This window comes from Battus philenor, unplaced genomic scaffold (genome assembly GCF_028537555.1).
Source record: "Battus philenor isolate CCGP_79_NKW_IND1 unplaced genomic scaffold, ilBatPhil1.0.hap1 SCAF_18, whole genome shotgun sequence".
Classification (NCBI taxonomy): domain Eukaryota; kingdom Metazoa; phylum Arthropoda; class Insecta; order Lepidoptera; family Papilionidae; genus Battus; species Battus philenor.
This window is the reverse complement of record NW_027181680.1, coordinates 4,195,711-4,215,199: the sequence shown is the minus strand read 5'-3', so window position 1 is coordinate 4,215,199 and position 19,489 is coordinate 4,195,711. Positions and strand designations below refer to the sequence as shown.

Genomic DNA, 19,489 nt, shown 5'->3' with positions numbered 1-19,489 from the left:
GCGTGTCAAGTTCACGCAGTCGTACCCGATTTCTTTCTGATGACATTATATCATGTGGCGAGTATCTAAATTGTTGAGGCATAAAGCCCGCGCTCTTGAAACTATGGTTGGTAATGTGTGAAATTGGTCCTGTATTCGTTAGAACCAGCTTCAAAATAAGACCAGGACGGGTCCGATAAAATTCGTTGTCCGCGCTAGGACATGTTGTATTTCTTCTAAGTGGTTCCCTTTATTTCTGAAGATCGTATCTACTTTGGAACGCCTTGCTGGTATCGATGATAAACTCTTTCTATACTATCATATCATCTGAGTGATGATGAGTCCTTTTATTGATAAGTTATAGTTGATAAGTTATTCTGTGAAATGAATTTTCTCGTTACATTTATTATAAAACCTGAAAAAAAAACAGCTAATTATAGAAAATAATTAGTTTCCTTGCTCAGTCAACGTCTAAACCACAATATGCAAGTAGAATGCAACCTCCGTAATTTATGCAGTTAGCGCTGGAAACCGGAAAATCTGTTATAGCATGTATACTGAGATCAAAATATCCTATTTCCTGGCGGATGTGGTCTTCAATCGATAATGAGATTTTTAAATATTCTTAAAGATTATTTTTTTTAATATCGTCAAAATAAAATAATGACTTTGTAAATCAACGGTTAACCGATATTTATTTTCACAAGTGTTTATAATACGTAGTAGTTCAATGCATTTAAATAAATACTTAAAAAAACTTTTTGATTTATTATTTATGCCGGTGGTTGTCAACAACCAACAATATTTGCTCCTGAAAATCAATGACGATGTTAACATTACTGATGGCGTACGAATTCAAATCTTCGTTCGAAATTTATTTGCGAAAGAATGATTGAAGTTGAAGTATTTTGTTCGCAGTGGTCAGCAGCATGATGCGTTTATAGATGAATATTACTCGTCACCCGTTTGACAGAATGCTGATATGTTTATATGTGCAATACAACATTGTAAAAAAAATAAAAAAGTAAAGATAAAAGTAGTATTGGGAGTGTCAAAGAGTAAGTTAATTGTAAAAAACCTTTCAATTCATTAAAGTTTTTTACAAGAATTCTTAAAATGACTTATAATTAAATGTAATGTCGTCCGAGTTAGTTTTTTTATTTTTTTAAACGCCTTACTTACTCTTTCTTACTCAAGTTTCAGCTAGTGCTTTGTAAGATCATATAGACCTTAAGAGAACATTTTTTTCATTGCGACGTGCGGTCATATTTGTCCACAGATACTGCCGGTTTAAATGAACTGTTAATCAATAACGCATTGAAATATCATTGCTTTTAATACATAAACAAAGTTGAATATTGGATGTAGCTATATGTAACTGCATTTTTAAATTGGAGGAACAGTATAGGTATAAATAAATTCGTGAGTACAATTTAACAGAGAAGTTACTGCTGCAGTGAGGGAGAGAACGATAATTTTCTCTACGCACATTATGCAAGGTATACGTAGATCAATATGACCGCGTGCAGCAGTAACCGTGTTAATTAAATTTACAATAATATGTATAATAATTATTCATTGTTTATTTTACGGTATCACGCATCAGAAATACTGACAATTTAAAAAGAAGAAAGAAGTAGAACTGACGTTCTTGTGTCGCTATAATTGTACGTTTTGTTTCATTAATAATTAATAACATACAATTATTATATTAGAAATAACCAAAAAAAAGACAAATTAAAAGTTATTAAAAAAAAATATTTTAAATTTATCTTTGGCTTTACATCATTTATTTACATAATTATTGTCTTTTATGCTTGCGAATCTTGGAGAATAATGCAAGAAGAGCACAATATAGTAGAAACAAGTACATTTGCATTAACATATTTTAAAAAACGTGTCTGTGAGAAAATTAAACGCATCTTGATCTAAAAGAAGCCACAAAAAATTTGGTCTTGTTTTTTTTTCTGTGATCTCTTTCACAATACAGTATTTGTGATCACATTCAGTGACAATTCTTTTAATACAGTAATTAGAATAGTGTTTCCCAACCTAGGGCCCACGATCCACAGCGGGGCAATTTTATTGGTAAGGGAGACAACTCTAAAGTGAATTCGACAGGAGTTTAACTATTTTGCTTTAATATAAATATTATATATCTTACACAGGGGTGCGCGAGAATTTTAGAAAGGCTAAGGTGGGGAATGACACACAAAAGGTTGGAAAATACTGATTTGAGCAATTCATTCCCAAGTGTAAAAGGTTATTTTTATTATATTTTAAATAATAAAAATTTAAAAAAAATTACACGGGATTTTATTACTAAAGCTTACAGTTACGTACATATCGGAAGCCTATCAATGTTTTCTGTTAATAAATCTCATCGAAAAATGATGGTGTAGATTATATCAGTGCGTTGGTATAAAACACGGCTTAACCGCAAACATGCGGGTCTGATTTATACTTCCATTGTATAAGTTTAATTGCAAAATAAGGTCAACATGAATCCGCCGCGATGCTACGAACAATCAATTGTTTCTGCCTCCATCCCACAGCACATCAGTCGGAATGATAATTGAACTGTAAATTAGATATGCAACGCTCTTGACAGCTTTATAATCATCCAGCATTGAAAACGGGGCTGCCTTTCTGAATCGTGAGTGTTCTGGCAATGTTTGTTTTATATTAAGGCGTATTCACACCGCTGATTCAGTTGTTAAGCCAATTTTCCTTTCAAATATATTCAATAAATATTTTCTGTTTATTTAGGTGTCAATGTGACGGCGGTGTAAAAATACTTATGTGGAATTTTGGAAATTTAATTATTGTAACCTAGACCTTATATGTTAACGCGCGATTCATAAAAAGTAATCATTGTTGATATAGTTATCTTTATATTCATTTGAGTATTTGTTGAATATGCTTTCTAATATTTATATTACTTATATTTTCATTAAAAAGTAAAAATACGTAAAGTATAGATTCTAGTATGATAAGGATTCGGAATCAATGTCAATGGCGTACTTTCGGTTTGCTGATGGCTTCAATGTCTTGCACGCTGTTCAAGGATTTAAATTTCGCAACTAGTAGGTCTTAAAATAAAAGTAGATAAGATAAAAACTAAGACAAAAGCCTATGTCGCCCTCACTTTAATTTCAACTGCAGGTCTGGACTGTTATATAACATTGTCATCGAACTAGAAGGCCGCCGAGCTCTCATGTGGCTTGAGTAAAAGAACCTGGATTTGGTCTTTGGGCATTCAATAAACCGTCAACGTACTAGTAACGGGACTGCTTAAATAGCTGTGACCTTGTTCGTTTGTTATATCTAGTATAAAGTGTTTGATAACAAGCACATATAAAAGATTCAAAGAACAACCTCCACCTCATTAGCCGGGAATAAGCTTTTAAATTTAAGCACCTAATTCCAATCAATTGATTTATTTAAAATATGTTACATACTTTTTATTTCTTCTATTGGAATACAAAAGGTCAATGACATCTGGCAGTGTTGACTCCGCAACGACAGATATTAAACAATAATTAATTATAATATGTAAAACGTTTCACAATAAACTACTATAGAAATATTTTTTTGGTAGTTAGCTACGACGATTACTATGTTCAAAACTAATTTATTATGACAGCTATTACAATTAATGACAATTTAAACATTATACCGATCGTCTGTTAATGCCTTTATATCGGCAAAGGTAACAAACACTCCGTTTGAATATTATTTCATAGTGCAATAGCAACGTAATTAAATTCATGGTTTTATTAGCATTGCCTTTTGATCGTTTATATTCGGTATAGGATATAATTATATTATTATAAACATTGAATTAAATTTGGTGTCATATTTTAACAGTGTAGTAAATAGGCTCACATTTAATGTAATACAACGAGTAAAGGATTAGTTCTCAACTGTTGTGCTAGAGGATTTCAGAGATATATTAACTTTTCTTACGTATCTCTCTGTCTAAATTTCATTTAAAACATTAATAGACGTGTTACACCTACATTATTTTAAGCAAAGTAAAATAGTTGATAAAAATATATATCTTTACGATAGTATGTTACATCCCCATACATGAGGAAATCCGTAGACGATCAAGAGTACGTGACATAGTCAAGCGGATTGACAAGTTGAAGTCGAATAGCGTGAATAAGGACCACCGCTAGGGGCGTAAGGTTCCATAGACTGGCAAGCGCAGGGTAGTACGTCTACCCACAAGGCAGATAAACGACCTTTTTAAGATCCTTGAAAGACGCTGAATGCATGCCGCTTCCAACCGGTACTATTGGAAACCAAAAATGAAATGGCGAGGCCCATATCCGGCAGTAGATGCCGTTCGGCTGAAATGATACAGGTGATGAGATAAATAGATGAACAAAAAGCTTATCATTTCTTATCATCATCATTATCATAATTTTATCCGCAAGGCGTCTATTGCTGGAGATACGATTACCTCTGAGATTTCCAATAGGAACGGTAGGAATTGCCATGTATTCACATACTTCTTTATGACTTAAGAAATAACTTAAAAAATATTTTATATTAGTTTGACTATGCATCGCTTTATATATGTTCATGGACCCTTCTGCTCAGTTCCGATGAAGCTGTAAAAGTCCCCGGGCTAACAGCATCAACTTCAATCGAAACCAAGTAGTACCTATTTATAGTATCTACGTAATTTCAATTTCTACTGAGGTAGTAAAGTTTGGATTTTTTTGTTGCAGGTTGACATAATGTCAAGCGGGAGCTGCTCCGGCCCCGGGGTCTGTGGAGGGGCACGGAGACGCCCTCCACCACCTCCTGAGCCTGCTCTGTCCCTTGCCGCGGACCTTAGCGAGCTGAGCTTAGATCAAGGATACCACACGTTAGCAGATTGCGGCCCACCAAGAAGAAGGAGGGATAATACCCTCAGTGACGCATTGTGGTTGAAGATACTTTCATATTTAGAGGTAAGCTGTTCGAAAGCTGTGTGAAAGATTTTCCATGCGATCTTTGGGGATCATGCGATCTATGCTTTGCAGCGCGCGCCTATCGGCTGAGATTGTTGAAAACCCAAAAGTACTCAAAAAACACAGAAGTAATACAACACATGACGTGTTTTTTCTGTAATTAGACATGCAATTAAAATTTAACGATTACGTATTGTAATTTTATATTGCACGTGTTTCATTATCTAAGAAAATTAATTTCTTATAATGTCACCTCTTGAAATCTCGTGTGCGTTTTATCTGATGCATCTCCTACCTCATTTTACTGCTTAACTTAGTAACATACTGTGAAATTCAGCCAATGCTTTTTTTACCTTCGTATTCGACAGTGATAGGTGGCTTTGAGGGTGAAACAAGTATCAGAAAAACTCCAATCATCATAGCCCAGTAAATACTTTTATTTCACTTTTAATACTCTTAAAGGCCAACTAGCATAGTCTCCACTAGACAACTTACCACTTCGATGGTTATCGAACGCGTGACCGAGCTCCCGACTCAATAATCAAAACGCTGTTTCAACCCCACCACTCAATCCTTTTACTGGAAGTTGTCACAAAAGAGTGTTGTGTGTTACAAGCTGTAAAATAATGTAATTATGTATATAAAATTTGACCCAGAATCTAGTTATAGAAGTTAATATCCGTATAGGAAAAGTATCTAGTGTTACTGGCAGTATTTATTACTGGTATTTAGAAACTATTCCAAGGTTTACCAATCGTTTGAATGTGACGTGTTATAAGATATGATCTCAGCGCACCTTTTAAATTAATTGCGACAAAGTTATTGCAATATTAACAAAATAAATTTATACTCTTAACTTACGAGTGTTAGCGATTATATCGATAGTCTAGAGTGGACTTCCTAAAGAATCTGATTGAAGATGCTGGCATCCAATGTTTTCTGATAACATTTAAGTTATGTATATATATAAATATATATATATTTAAATAAACAAGAACAAATCACTTTTTACTTTGTTTCGCGTCATATCTTGAGTACAATTTTATCGGTTTCATTAATTCCTTTTTAATATGTTTTCTTATACTTATAGATTCTTGAACTTAACTTGATTCTTATATTTTACGCCTATTTTCAATTACTACTATTACTACTACACTACAACTACAGTTTACATTTTTAGTTATAAGCTATGTAGCAATAATTAGATGCCTAATTTAAATAAATAAATAAGTAACTTTCTTACAGGTGTCGGACTTATGTCGAATGTCCCGCGTGTGTCGGCGCTGGGCGCGGTTTGTGTCGCGACTGGCGGCCCGGGCGGAGCCCTGGCGGCGCGTGCGAGCTGCAGGTCCACTGGAAGTAGCTGCACGCTGCGCAGGCGCACGCGCCGGGCCTTGCGTCACCGCTGTCAGGGAGTGGCGGATCAAGAACTGCGTGGTAATTTATCAATTTATATTTACTTAGTTTATTTCTCCTTGTAACATAACTGTTTATTTGTAATTAGCTATTTACTTCGTTATTGAAAACTGCCAGTTGCATTTCAATAGAGTGAAAAAAAAATTAAAACTTTTATATTAACGCCAATATTATACATAAATAACGCTACTTTTAAATGAATTATTTCGCAATTTTGTTTAAATTTTAATGCACACGACGTTGATTTAACTGATACTATCCGACTTGGTGTAAAGTTTGGTTCCGGTATTGCCTGTTGCTGAGAAATGCTCACTAAAGCGTACTAATATAATAAATAATATAATATAATGGTGCTTTAACTAATGAAGATTTCTGTTATAATTAGATTCTCGTCGTTATCACTTACAAATTAGTGCTTACTAGAGCCTACTTACTACTTGGATCTTCACACTCGTGATTGTTTTCTTTTTTAAACATCTTTTAATTTTTGTCTCAGTTTTTGAGGTAATATGTATACTTTAAGTAATATATAAGACGAGTAAGTTGAATATATTATTACAAAATGAAAAAATACATTAACGACGTTACATGAACAATCATTCTCATCATTTATAACCTTTGAAATTTTAACAAGACTAAATATGTAAGTCCGTGTATATTGTATCAGAAAATATTCCCTTTGTTAGAATAACGGTCCGGAGTCACGTTGTCTTCGCGGAAAGCGCGATTCTGAAGCCGTTGATGCTAATGGGCCGGGTATATTCAAAATGTCCACTTGTGATATAAAGACAGTCGCGTGGAAAAGTTTTTACTCGTGTATAAACTTTTACTACTATTTTTGGATATCATAATCTTTGGGATTTTAGAGCGGTGGTAGCTCAGCGGTAGACTAGCGATCATGGGCCACAGGTTCAATTACCGGGAAACTATCTTACATAGTTTACACTTTTTATAATGAATGCACATTATAACATAGGATTCCCACTGCTTATAAACAAGTTTCCATAGGTTTGGCAGCAGAGTTTTCTGCGTATCATAATAGCAGACTGCAATCGCCAACCCGCCTGGGAAGTATGGCGATTGTGGCATATCCCCACATAGATATATTTGGGGGAGAACTATACGTTACAGTGGGCAGTGGAAAGGGTAATTCGTTTTATTATCTTACTACGTCATTTAAGTGATCGTGAAGATGGAATACAACGGATGGAATACAAATATATAAAAATGCGATCATCATTACAGCTATGTACAGTGGTGATCACTCAGAAATATGATTACATTAATTCATTGTTTCTATTGGAATGCGACAGGGTAATAATTTCTGGCAGTACAAATACTGCAGGGTTATACAGTAAACAATAATTTATTTTAATACAAAAAGATCCGAATTCATAAAACATATTTGTAGGAGTGGTCGTGGTACGGTAGCTTCTTGTTCTTCGGTAGCTTCTTGTGCTTCGGTAGCTTCTTGTGCTTCGGTAGTTCGTCGGTTGTATCTTGTTCGTCGATTGCTTCTTGTTCGTCGGTCGCTTCTTGATCTTCAGTTGCTTCTTCCTCCGTTGACCGCACCTCCGCTAGCCCTTATAATGAGCGCGGAGACTCTCAACAGCGCGATGCAGATTTTCGTTGTGTCTACTGTGGCGCCATCTGTCATGTATCTATTTCACTGCCGCCGCCGCCATGCGATTGACGGTCACGTGGGTAAGAGCTTGGTGTTTGAGTGGCGCGCGATATGCACGCCACATATTTATTAGTATATTATTAGCCTTACGTTATTTAATATTTCTGTAAACTTTTTGGTAAGGGTATATTATATAGTAATTGACAGGAAATGCGCTACATATTCACACTTTTAAAACTTTTATACATATAAACAATCGTCCTGTATATAAAAACCTGTTACTTAAAAAAGTCGATATTATGAACCATACGTGAATATCTCTCATTCGTAATTCGTCCTTAATATGTGATTGTACGCTACTGTACCAGGAATTTATTAACCTGTCATTGGTTTAAAATATATGATTTGTTATGTCGTTGAATGGTTATCAATAGAAATCGCATGTATGCGATATTTTTGTACTCTCTGACGATAAGTATCTATTGCAGTTAATGAAGAATTTCAAGAATCCTTGCATTTTAACACAGGTTTTTTTCTACATTGCTACCTTCAATCGGAGCATTACTTTAAATAAATTTTAAAAAATTATATCTATTTATGTTAAATGTCTTAATGAGAGAATACATTATTTATTCATTAATTTATTCAAAAGTATGCCATTTTAAATGTAAAAAAACTGTGTCTGGAACGACAAGGAATAAAACGAGTCAGGATTGTTAACATCTGTCGACGAAATAAAGTATCCGATGTAGCTTAGTATTGACTAATCGAAGAGGCAGTGGCTAGACTATTTAGCGCGCAGCACTTATGGACCCCGGGACCTTTAAGGAAAGACCTCAAGTATAATTACGTAAATTGGAGATGGAATTCATAGCACAGCGTAGTACAAATTTTTTGAAGGTCACAAACAACCTTGTTCAGGTCGGAAGACTCAGGATGCAGACCGCTTCCAATCACAATTGGATATCAATGGTATAGCATGGTATAGCAGTAATGATGATGATATACGAATATTTGAAAATTGAATAGAAATTGGAATTTGTTAGTAATTTTAAGCACATGTTATTTCTTATACTTACAAATTTTTACTTGTTAATTTTATGTAACCGTGAATACGTCAACGTCAACAGTCTTCTCATAACTTTATTTAAATTATTAATTTTTATTTAGATCTAATAGACTTATTGAAAAAGAGGTCTTGACACAATTTTTCTTTCCCTAATTTTTTACTTCCCTTTATTGTCACGTGGTAAAATCATACATTGGTTACCTTTCCATTGCGAGGACAACCAAAGGGCTAAGCCGAATTTTCTGTGACACCTTACAGTACTTTAACCACAACTGGCTTAGTACCTCAACGTATTGGGATAGAGCTGCAGCCCAGCCCGCCAATATCTTAAAGCAACGACAATTAGTTCGCAAACTTCCGCGGAATGGCCAGACGCGCGAAACATTATCTTGGATCCGCCACCAATGCTTTGTTACGGGGGTGTAAGGAGGGAGAGGTATAACCTTTCTCGAAGTTTAGATCTTGGGCTGCGGATGAGGAGTTGCGATGTTTTTTCTCTTTCGACCGATAGCCTCCTTTTGTAACACTAATTAGAAATTTACCTACGTACCCTGTCATCCGAATTCGGCTTGACACTGATGTATGGAACATGTGGTATATACTTAAATCTATTGTGATGAATTAAACGTTCTAGTTATTCAATGAAAAATAAAAAAAGTTGTTTTAATATATTCTCAAACCGTCCGCAGTCATGGATAAGATTGATAAGTACCGATAACGTGTAACTGGATTCATATAAAACATTGCGTCGGTAATTTCATCACGTATCGATCAATGAGCAAAAGATTTACTGTAATTGATATTTTATTTATTAGTTTTGGTGACGATTATTTAAAAAAAAACGTCAGTACGTATACCATAAAGCTATGCAATTGTATTTACAGTAATATTACTATTGCGTATGTAGTACCGCTATGGTGATCTTATAGAGTTATAAAATTAATTCAACTTTAATGAACACATAAAATTATATTAAGTATCAGTGTATTTCTTAATCAATCACACACCCGCGCTTTCACACTTATACACACACAACAAACATATTTATTTATATTAATAACGTTTTAAGTTATAAAACCACTTAATGTTGTAAATTGACGATTGTCAAAAAGTAATTATTAAAGGCAGATGAATATTTGTTAAGCACAGTAGATTTGCAAGATGAAGCAACAGTGGAACTTTAAGTTTCTAGAGTGGAGACCAAACACCAACAAGTGCAACATAGAACGTTCACCGTTCACAAGGTGGAACTTTCTATACTGCAACTGAACTGAACTTTCTTTCGAATGCCGTTGAAAACAGATCGCTTCCGACTGGTTTTTATTAGAAATCTACAAGGGAGGTTTAACAAAGTATATAACAGTAAACTTCTTACGTTTGTAATAATGATGAGTATTTTTTAGTTTTGTTAGTCGGCATAAATAACGACGCATTGATGTCACAAAGATATTTGCGTAAACCGTCAGTCTTCAGATCTCTCAATACACTGTTACGTTTTAAATATAATATAAGAAGATTCTCCGAAACTGTCTGGTATTTGAAGTTTGTTGTAATAGTCAAAATTATGTTACTTATATCATTTTGGCGAGCGTACGAATGTCGATTGGCCATCGCAGGTTTATAAACTTCACTGATGCTTCTCCTACACTTAAAACAAAGTTTTTCCATTGTTTTCTATTGTTCTTGTTATTGCTATAAAACTCTTATTTTTAACAATAACAACAAATTTCTATAAAAGGTCTACACCGCAAATAAGTCCAGTCAAGAGAGAATATATTGGTATTAATAAATGATAAATAGGAAATACAGATTGTTAACGTTTGTTAAAGATCTTTTTTAATAAAAAAAACAAAGGAAAAAAGCGCTTGATTAATGCAGTATAAAATTTTTAATGTAAGCCTTTTTATATTGTACTTACTTGTTTATTTTTCACAATATGTCATTCCACATTCAAAAGTTACTCTTTTTTTTCTTCTAATTATTTAGATGACACCACACCAAAAAGTTTTATAACTTTTAATGGAATTGATATTATGATAATTATTGAATCCTTTGTTATTATCATTACAATTTCAGCTGCAGGACATCTACTGCTGGATATAGTCCTCCCCGAAAGATTTCAAATAGAATCGCTTGTTAGCGTATAAAAGTCGTTTGTTCACCTTATGGGCGGAAGTTCTTCTCTACTCTGGTCCGTTTGTGGTCTCCACTCCAGAACCTCATGGCCTAAATCTCATGAATAATAAAAAAATGACACAATATTTTTATTCGGTTAACCATGTAAAATATTGGACAAGGTTTCGTCAGAATTCGTAGAATTTTAGCTAAGTTAGTTGGAAAATTAAAAGTAAAAATTCTTGTTTCAAGGTGACAGTTGCCGGAGCCCAGTTACTAGCTGCGACGTTTCGGAACCTCACACATTTGGCGGTTACGGGATCTAACAGCATGGACTCAAGATCACTCGCGCCGATAGTGACGGACCTCGTCGATCTGAGGCATATCGATCTAACCGGTAATTTTTTATTATTATTTTAATAATATGGAATATGGAAAGGAAAATATCAGATGGAGCTTTTTCTTTACGTCATATAGTTTATTGTTCCCTGGTTCCAATAGGATTATACAGGTTTATGTATTTACATAGACTAGATTTGCTAACTGTGTAGTTGGGCAGAAAGCCTTAAATCATTTTAGACGACTTTAATATAAAAACAGAGGTATAGTCTGCATATAAAATAAAAAAGAATAGAATGATAAAAGAAGCTAAGCGAACAAAAATAATGGCTAACGACATCCTCGGAAACTAACATTTTAATCATTCATTATCTCTGGGAATGTCCCACGATCTGCGGTTGCTTGGTTACATGAGTCATCTCTTAAATACTGCATGAAAATTTTCATACTATTTACGATTTTATTTATAAGCTTTAATGCATAGTACATAAATAAATATACCATTGTATTTACGGCTACATACTGATAAATTAGACCATTGTATTCTTTATTTGAATTACAAATTATTCTTTGTTATCATTGACAATCAAATAAATATTACTGTTACAGCCCAATAAATACTTATATGCTTTTATTTGTACTGTATGTCGAAGTTCAGTCCGAAATTAAAAAGAATCATATCAAATTAAATCACATGAAATGAAGCAATAGAAAAACGATAATTGTACTATTTTTTTTAAATATGAAAACCTCAATTCCATTTTACATGAACGTTAATACCACTAGTAACTAATTTAAAAATGTGCGCACAATATTTTCAAACCTTAGATCCTTTATTAAAGAGTGTGCTTAGTAAGATATAGTAACCTTTCACGTTCATTAATTATTAATCGTTTCATTGGCCAAATATGGCAACACTCGTGCAAATATTGGTTCAAACAATCGGGTATCGTTTAAGAAGTTGGCAATCTCAATATATTTAGTTCGTTATGGTTTAGATACCGTTGTAGCCGGTCTATTCCATTTTTGGTATGAACATAAATTTATCGAACCAACTCGCATTTATGAAGTTTGCAACCGAATACGGAAAGCTATTTTTTGTAATAATATACAATAGCTTTGAAACTATTTAGCTTTTTATTACTATACTAATCAGATGTTTTATTTTATCTTATAATTACAAGAAAAACTTTACAGACTAATAACTTAATATATCATTTTAAAACTACATTCTGAATCGTAGATAAATTATTAATTTCTGGTCAGGTGTGTAAGAAGAATTGCGCATTTCTTAATCTACACGAGAAGTTGTAAAGATTCTACCTTATGACGTTTTTTGAGTGAATTGTTTTTTTGGCGCCTGTTGTGGTCGAAGATATAGAACGTCCAATGCTGGACATAGACCACTTTAATAAATTTGTTATAAGAATTTCTGGATGCAGCATTCAACCAGTGTCATTTGATAAACTTAATAAGGTCGACAAAGTGGACTTTCTAGTATTTACAATAAAAACTTTTCAGTATGTAATGAAAGTTCATTACCATCTTTTTATCTACAGGACGTGTACTGTTGGACACAGGCCTTGCCCATAAATTTCTAATAGGTTCGTTGGTCTGTAACCAGCGTGTTCTAATGACATTAATAAGATCGTCGGTCACCATTTAGGACAGTCGAAAGTTATAAGGTCAAAAATTTAAACGTTTACATGACAGGTTGCCCGAGCGTGGATTGGCCGGAGTGGGCATGGCTCGAGGGTCGACTGGCGACTCGGAGACCACCGCTGGAGTACATCGACCTGACAGACTGCGGCTCCGTCACCGACGCCGGCTTGTGTGCCTTGCTACACACATGCCCATCGTTACAGTACCTCTACCTTCGACGGTGTTCTCTAGTCACGGGTAAGTTTTACTTTTGTATTATGCTATCCGTATTCGAATGGAAGTAACCACGCGTAGAAGAAATGGCTACCGGAGCTACTAAGTAGCTTTGTTGGCAAGGTGGCAGTCGCTCAATAAACTGACGAGAGGGTTACCCTTTGGACTTCTCTATAAGTTTGAATTAGGAATAAGGAGATTTGTACATGACCGAAAGGGACTGAAGTAGTCTTGAAGATTAGCAAGTTGAAATGGGAGTGAACAGGCTTTACACATATAAATTACTACTCTGGCTTTAAGGTTCTGAAGACATAGGAAGTCCGTGCACAAGGAGGACCAAGGGCTTTTGTTACGGTCATTGGAATATGATGGATTTAGGCTTCTTCTAATCAGTTCTACTGAAAATCTTTGGATAAGACTCATGTTTAGTAGTGGACGTCTTATAGTTGAAATGTTGATAACTATATTCGCTTTTTAGAAAATATGGTTGGAAAATATAAATAAGATTTGTCCTGGGCTTGTTTTGTATTCCTTGCAAAAAAGATATTTATTGACAAACGCGTTGTTGTACAGCGTTGTGTGATCCAAAAGTTTGAGCAACACGAAATTGTTACCAGTGTATTATTTGTGAATCCGCTATAGGTCTAGTCAACACCTTTTAGATGTCCGATGGACAGAAATATCACGTCGTCGTGTAAAGTTCACGGTGCCATAAATCATCAGCTGTAATGCCCAGTGTCAGTTAATAAATCACAGTTATTATATTTGCATCCCGCCGACGAGCGGGTCCGTTCTTAGTAATTTCACCATTAAATATCAATATGAACCCGTCATTACCGCGTATTGCTGACACCGCTCAGTGATTGCCTCGCCTTAATATTGCAACAACTTTATTAGATTATCCTTGTGGCAATTCTCGCGGCGGAGTAACGCTTTGAGCTGAATGCGTTCGCCGGTGGCCTGTTTTCACTTTTTATTGGAATATGCAATCATAATGTTATTTGCAGATGAATGTTTCGAACTACTTTGTTCTGGACTTCTATGGAAGGAATTCCTTTCGCGGGAATCGATTTATAAAACCTTTTCTTTTATTTATTCTACACAGTGATTTGTTAAAGGTATAAAAGATTTGAAAGGATTAATCAATAGCTCATCTATTGTAAATTAATGTATGGTACACATTGTACAAAAATTAAAAAGTTTTAGAAACAATAAATGACGTAATGATGGAAAAAGCAAATCTCGTTTTTCAAATTCTGATTTCAATATATTAAAATTAATAATTATTTACTATCTATCTTTGCAGATATTGTATTACCACAAGTGATATTCCAATAGAAAAAAATATATTTCAGGGTGGTAACTTTATATGGGTGATTAAAAATGGGAATAAAAACTTTACAGCTTTTTGCTGTCAAATGAGCTATGTGTTCACTTATTTAAAACTTTAATTCTATGTATGAAAATCTTGTCGTAACAAGTTCGTTTTGAAAATTAAATTATTTTCTATTGATCTTGAAAATCTTCTAACCTATTTGGTGCGGCGTTATGTAATATAATTAAAATAAAAAAGTTGGTAAAAACTTTTAAAATTGGAATGACATTATTTATAAAATAGTAAGACACATTGATTAAAAATCATTTACATGTTAACTAGGAATGATTACATTATTCTATTATCATTGTATTCGAATTGTTCACTTAAAATTTATATGAGATCGCTTTTAAATTTTAGTATATTTATGATATCATTATCTATTGCGGTAGACTTTATTCTGTCAAAAGTTATTGGTAAATTATTAAAAAATCCATTATTTATTTATAAAAACCTTTATCTATTTAGCACACTGCACTATCATAGTAATTTGATTATATTTTCATTTTAATTCTTAAAGGTATGCGATATTTTTGTTCGGTCTTATTCTAAGACCACTTTTTAGTTCCAAATTTTGTTTATTTTAATTTACTCTTTCATCGTAGGTTACGTAAGGACCCCTATTACCGTCGCTATTTTTCCATCTTTTCTCTGCATGAGAACCTTCTTCGTGAGTTATCAAAATAATAAAAAACACCTATTGGCGAAGCCCATCTTGAGTATTGCGATAAGCAATACAATTGGATGTCATTTTCATTTATACAGTATGATTTTATATATTATAGCTTTAAAGGGGTGAATGTATAGCTCATTTCCTGTCAGTTAATTTAAACTACACTCAATTTAAAAATAAATGGTTCCGGAAATGATATAACGTAATTAATTTACTAAAAAGCGTAATAACAATAATAAGCGTACATATACGATGGATCACTTTATATAGAGTGAATTAGAAAACGATTAATAATATTTAAAGATATTTGATGACAAAGTCACCCTTATAAGGCTTTTACATGTGCTACCTATTAACCCTGTATAGATCTGTTCAAAATTCAGACAATTCTACTTAATACAATATTATTAAATATAATAATAAAATGTTTTTTTTTTTAATTTTCAGACGCGGGCGTGAGATGGATACCTTCTTACTGCTTGTTGAAAGAGTTGAGCGTGTCCGACTGTACGGGCGTCACGGACTTCGGACTGTACGAGCTGGCTAAACTAGGTCCCGCGTTGCGGTACCTCTCCGTTGCCAAATGTTCACAGGTAAATGTTAAAACTTTTAATGAGCCTTCCATTTATATATAATCCATTTAAATCTGGAACGTTTCTATCCACGTTACAATTTTAATTGCACACGTTAGGATTTTTACTTATGTTTGTAAGATTTTTGTATTAACGAAGGACGGATCGAGCGAGGACCATTATTGAATCAACTGTAAATCGATTCCCGATCAGGAGGCTATAAAAATATTTGTCCAACTGAATTATGACCTATGATATATGATATGATAATATGACAAAAAACGTCTTCGATATATAATTCTAAAAAAGAATTATTTAGTGCCTCGATAGGTTTTTAAATAAAACAAGTTTTTTTTATTTGTGAGTATTGGATCTTGATATTTATAGAATTGCACCCAGCTGTCCAAAAACTTATATTTGAAAAATTCAGCCTGTTACTTTTTCGCGATCATTTTTATGAATATCTTTATCATCAAGGTTTCTTATCATTTGAGAGTCCTTTTCATTATCATAATTTTTTACGAGCTTTTTTAGATACATTTTTTTAAACTTATTGAAATTTATTTCGTAACAATTCAAAGGCATTACATACTGGCTTAGGAGAAAGATTATCTATCCTAATTGAGAAATAAAAAAAATGAAGCACTGTTGTATGAAGTAAACCCGTTCCATAAGAAATACTTTTACGGTTTGCTTGTATTGACAAAATTACATAGCATTGAGAAATAATATAATAAAAGGGTTCCGATCGTCGCGTTGCTTATGAATGGCATGTTGTAGCGAAGTTTGGCAGCGTGGTGTCTTGTTTTTTTTAAAATACTCTCTCTGCAATCTTATTTACGGGATATACACCCTACTTTCACCTTCCCTCTCTTATCCTTCACAGTTTCTCTCTTTGTTCCCTCTTTCATTCTTCATACTTTTTATCATACCGCATACATTCGACATATAACATTCACCCACATTACATTTACGTGGTTTCCTATTGCGGCGGTGTTCTTGAAGGCGCTTCGTATGACGAGCAAAACGGTTGTTCTCTTTTCGCTAGCTTATTGTCTAGTGTGCCATTGTATGTAGTTAAAGTAAAGCAAAAGTTGTAGTTTGCTGTTAATCCTTTCAAAAATGCCCACAAGTTAATAATTAATAATTAATGTCAAGGTTTCAGACTCCGGTATTCGAACATTAACCCGGCGGTGCTATAAGCTGAGATACCTGAACGCTAGAGGATGTGGGGCAGTGGGAGACGACGGGGTGGAGGCCATCGCTAGAGGTTGTTCACGACTCAGGGCCCTAGACCTAGGAGCTACTGATGTCTCCGAAGCAGGTTTACAGGTAAATACTTTATTTATTAAGAAGGTATACGTACAGGTGTTATTGTTTAGCGTTATACGTATATATATATATATATATATATATATATATTGTGTTTATGAAATTCAAAAATTCTTCATTAATATTGGATGTCTGACATCTCTTATTAATTTCAAAATTCGGTCATAGACGTATGGAACTTTAGGAGAATTATGCGATTTGATAAAATAGAACTCCCTACCAAGAGTCTACAGGAACAGATAGTAAACTACAATTAATTTTAAAATATAGTTTTGAAAATACTTTGTCTTACTACATAATTATTAATTTATTTATAATTCTGCATCCACCGATTTCAGTTAGGGTATACCATACATAAATTGAGAGCAAACATAAGCAATCACTGTTTAAATTATAAATATTAAAATTCGTTTTGTTATTAAAGCATATGTTATTGTCGTGCCAAATCAAATGCCAGATCTTAAATAGGGTAGTCAAATTAATTATGTATATCTCGACTTTGAACGATGAACTGAAATAAATTAAATAATTCAATAACATCGTACGAGTCAAAAGGACAAGACTGCTCTCAGCTGCACCCTCGTTTATTGCACGTTGATTTTGTTAACTCAAGGCACTCGTCTGCACGTGTATCTAATTCTATAATACGAATAAAACTGTGAAATCCTTATAAAACACAAATAGCTATATAGGTTAACTTTATCTCCCATTTTTTAACATTAAAATCTATTTATGCTGTAAATATCGATAGCGCAAAAAAGAATACACACAATAAGAAGTATAAATGTACAGAATTAAAAATATTAACATTGTTAATGCTAAATTATGACAATAATTTTTTTACCTATTGTTATTATTAGTATAGATTAGGATTGTTAGCTTTTTGACATTTATAGCGACTTAATGGCAGAGCATTGAAGTATATTTTAGACCTCTTAATATTAACTAAGTTCGCGGGTTTCCCCGCGGGGACCTCACCTTCAGCCCTAACTTTATTTATGATACCGCAGCACATGTTTATTATCGATATTATTTTTATTTGTATTTTAGGAACAGAATAAATGGATTATGTAAAACTGCTTGATTGTTTCATACGGAACGCTATTACGGAATGCTTGTATTGATAAACTTACATGGGTTTTTTACTTGTGGGAATTAAATGATATGGTTTTGAATCAAATGCAAATGAGTCATAGTCTTGTAGCATTTTAGTCGTTATAAGAAGTCTGTCGTCTGTCATTGTTTCTTCATTCTCTCTTTGCTTGAATTGTAACGTCAGCTGTGTTTCTCGGATTATCTATTGTCGATAACATATGTAAGTTCAAATGTAGTAGTGTTATTATTGTAACAGAGTATTAAATATAGAAGTGTAGACTGTCTAGTAACTTTGAATGTCAATTGAGTTATATCTTTAGACTTTAAAATAACTAAATCTCATATAATAAAAAAATAACCTTCATTTTACAGATTCTAGCACGATGCTGTCCGAATCTAAAGAAACTGGCTCTCCGCGGCTGTGAGCTGATAGGCGACGACGGCTTGGAGGCGGTGGCTTATTACTGCAGAGGTTTAACCCAGCTTAACATACAAGACACGCCGGTAACACTTCGCGGATATCGAGCTGTGAAGAAGTACTGTAAGAGATGCGTCATAGAGCATACGAATCCTGGATTTTGTTGATTGAATATAGAACCATGTTTACGAAGGACTTTTATACGTAACCAAAGGCTGTTCCAATTCCAATAGCACTAGTGTATTGCTTTACGTATATAGTCAAGTGATAATCACCAATTTGGTTTTGTAAACAATATAAAAATTGTCAAGAAGTCTGGTTTTAAAATTTTGAATTTATTTTGTATTTTTACTCGAATCGAAACAGAGAGGTGTCGCGATTTTATTTTATGCGGTTCAATAACGTGTTTACTACATAACATAGCAATTGAAGTGGCTATATTATATATAAACCAATTTAAACAGGATTAAAAAATATGTTTTTTCAATAAAGTTTGCTCCAATTAATGTAGGATAAATATGGCATAATTAGTTAAAAAAAGAATTATGTCACTTCTTATAAACTGATATAGACTCCGATACATTACTCACTCTTTTGTGTTAATGTTTTAAATTTTAATTAAAACGGTACACGGTATATT

The 19,489-nt window shown here is 33.6% G+C and overlaps 1 protein-coding gene across 1 annotated transcript in view; it reads left to right on the top strand.

The window, feature by feature from the left end:
* Window positions 1-19,201, top strand: part of Fbxl7 (F-box and leucine-rich repeat protein 7) — a 70,856-nt gene extending 51,655 nt beyond the window's left edge. The window contains exons 2-8 of the mRNA XM_068763648.1: window positions 4,722-4,946; window positions 6,192-6,383; window positions 11,423-11,567; window positions 13,223-13,408; window positions 15,880-16,025; window positions 17,163-17,336; window positions 18,804-19,201. Coding sequence (XP_068619749.1) covers window positions 4,731-4,946; window positions 6,192-6,383; window positions 11,423-11,567; window positions 13,223-13,408; window positions 15,880-16,025; window positions 17,163-17,336; window positions 18,804-19,016 — 1,272 coding nt within the window. The 5' untranslated portion in view covers window positions 4,722-4,730 and the 3' untranslated portion in view covers window positions 19,017-19,201. The remainder of the gene's footprint in view (window positions 1-4,721; window positions 4,947-6,191; window positions 6,384-11,422; window positions 11,568-13,222; window positions 13,409-15,879; window positions 16,026-17,162; window positions 17,337-18,803) is intronic.
* Window positions 19,202-19,489: the final 288 nt, after the last annotated feature.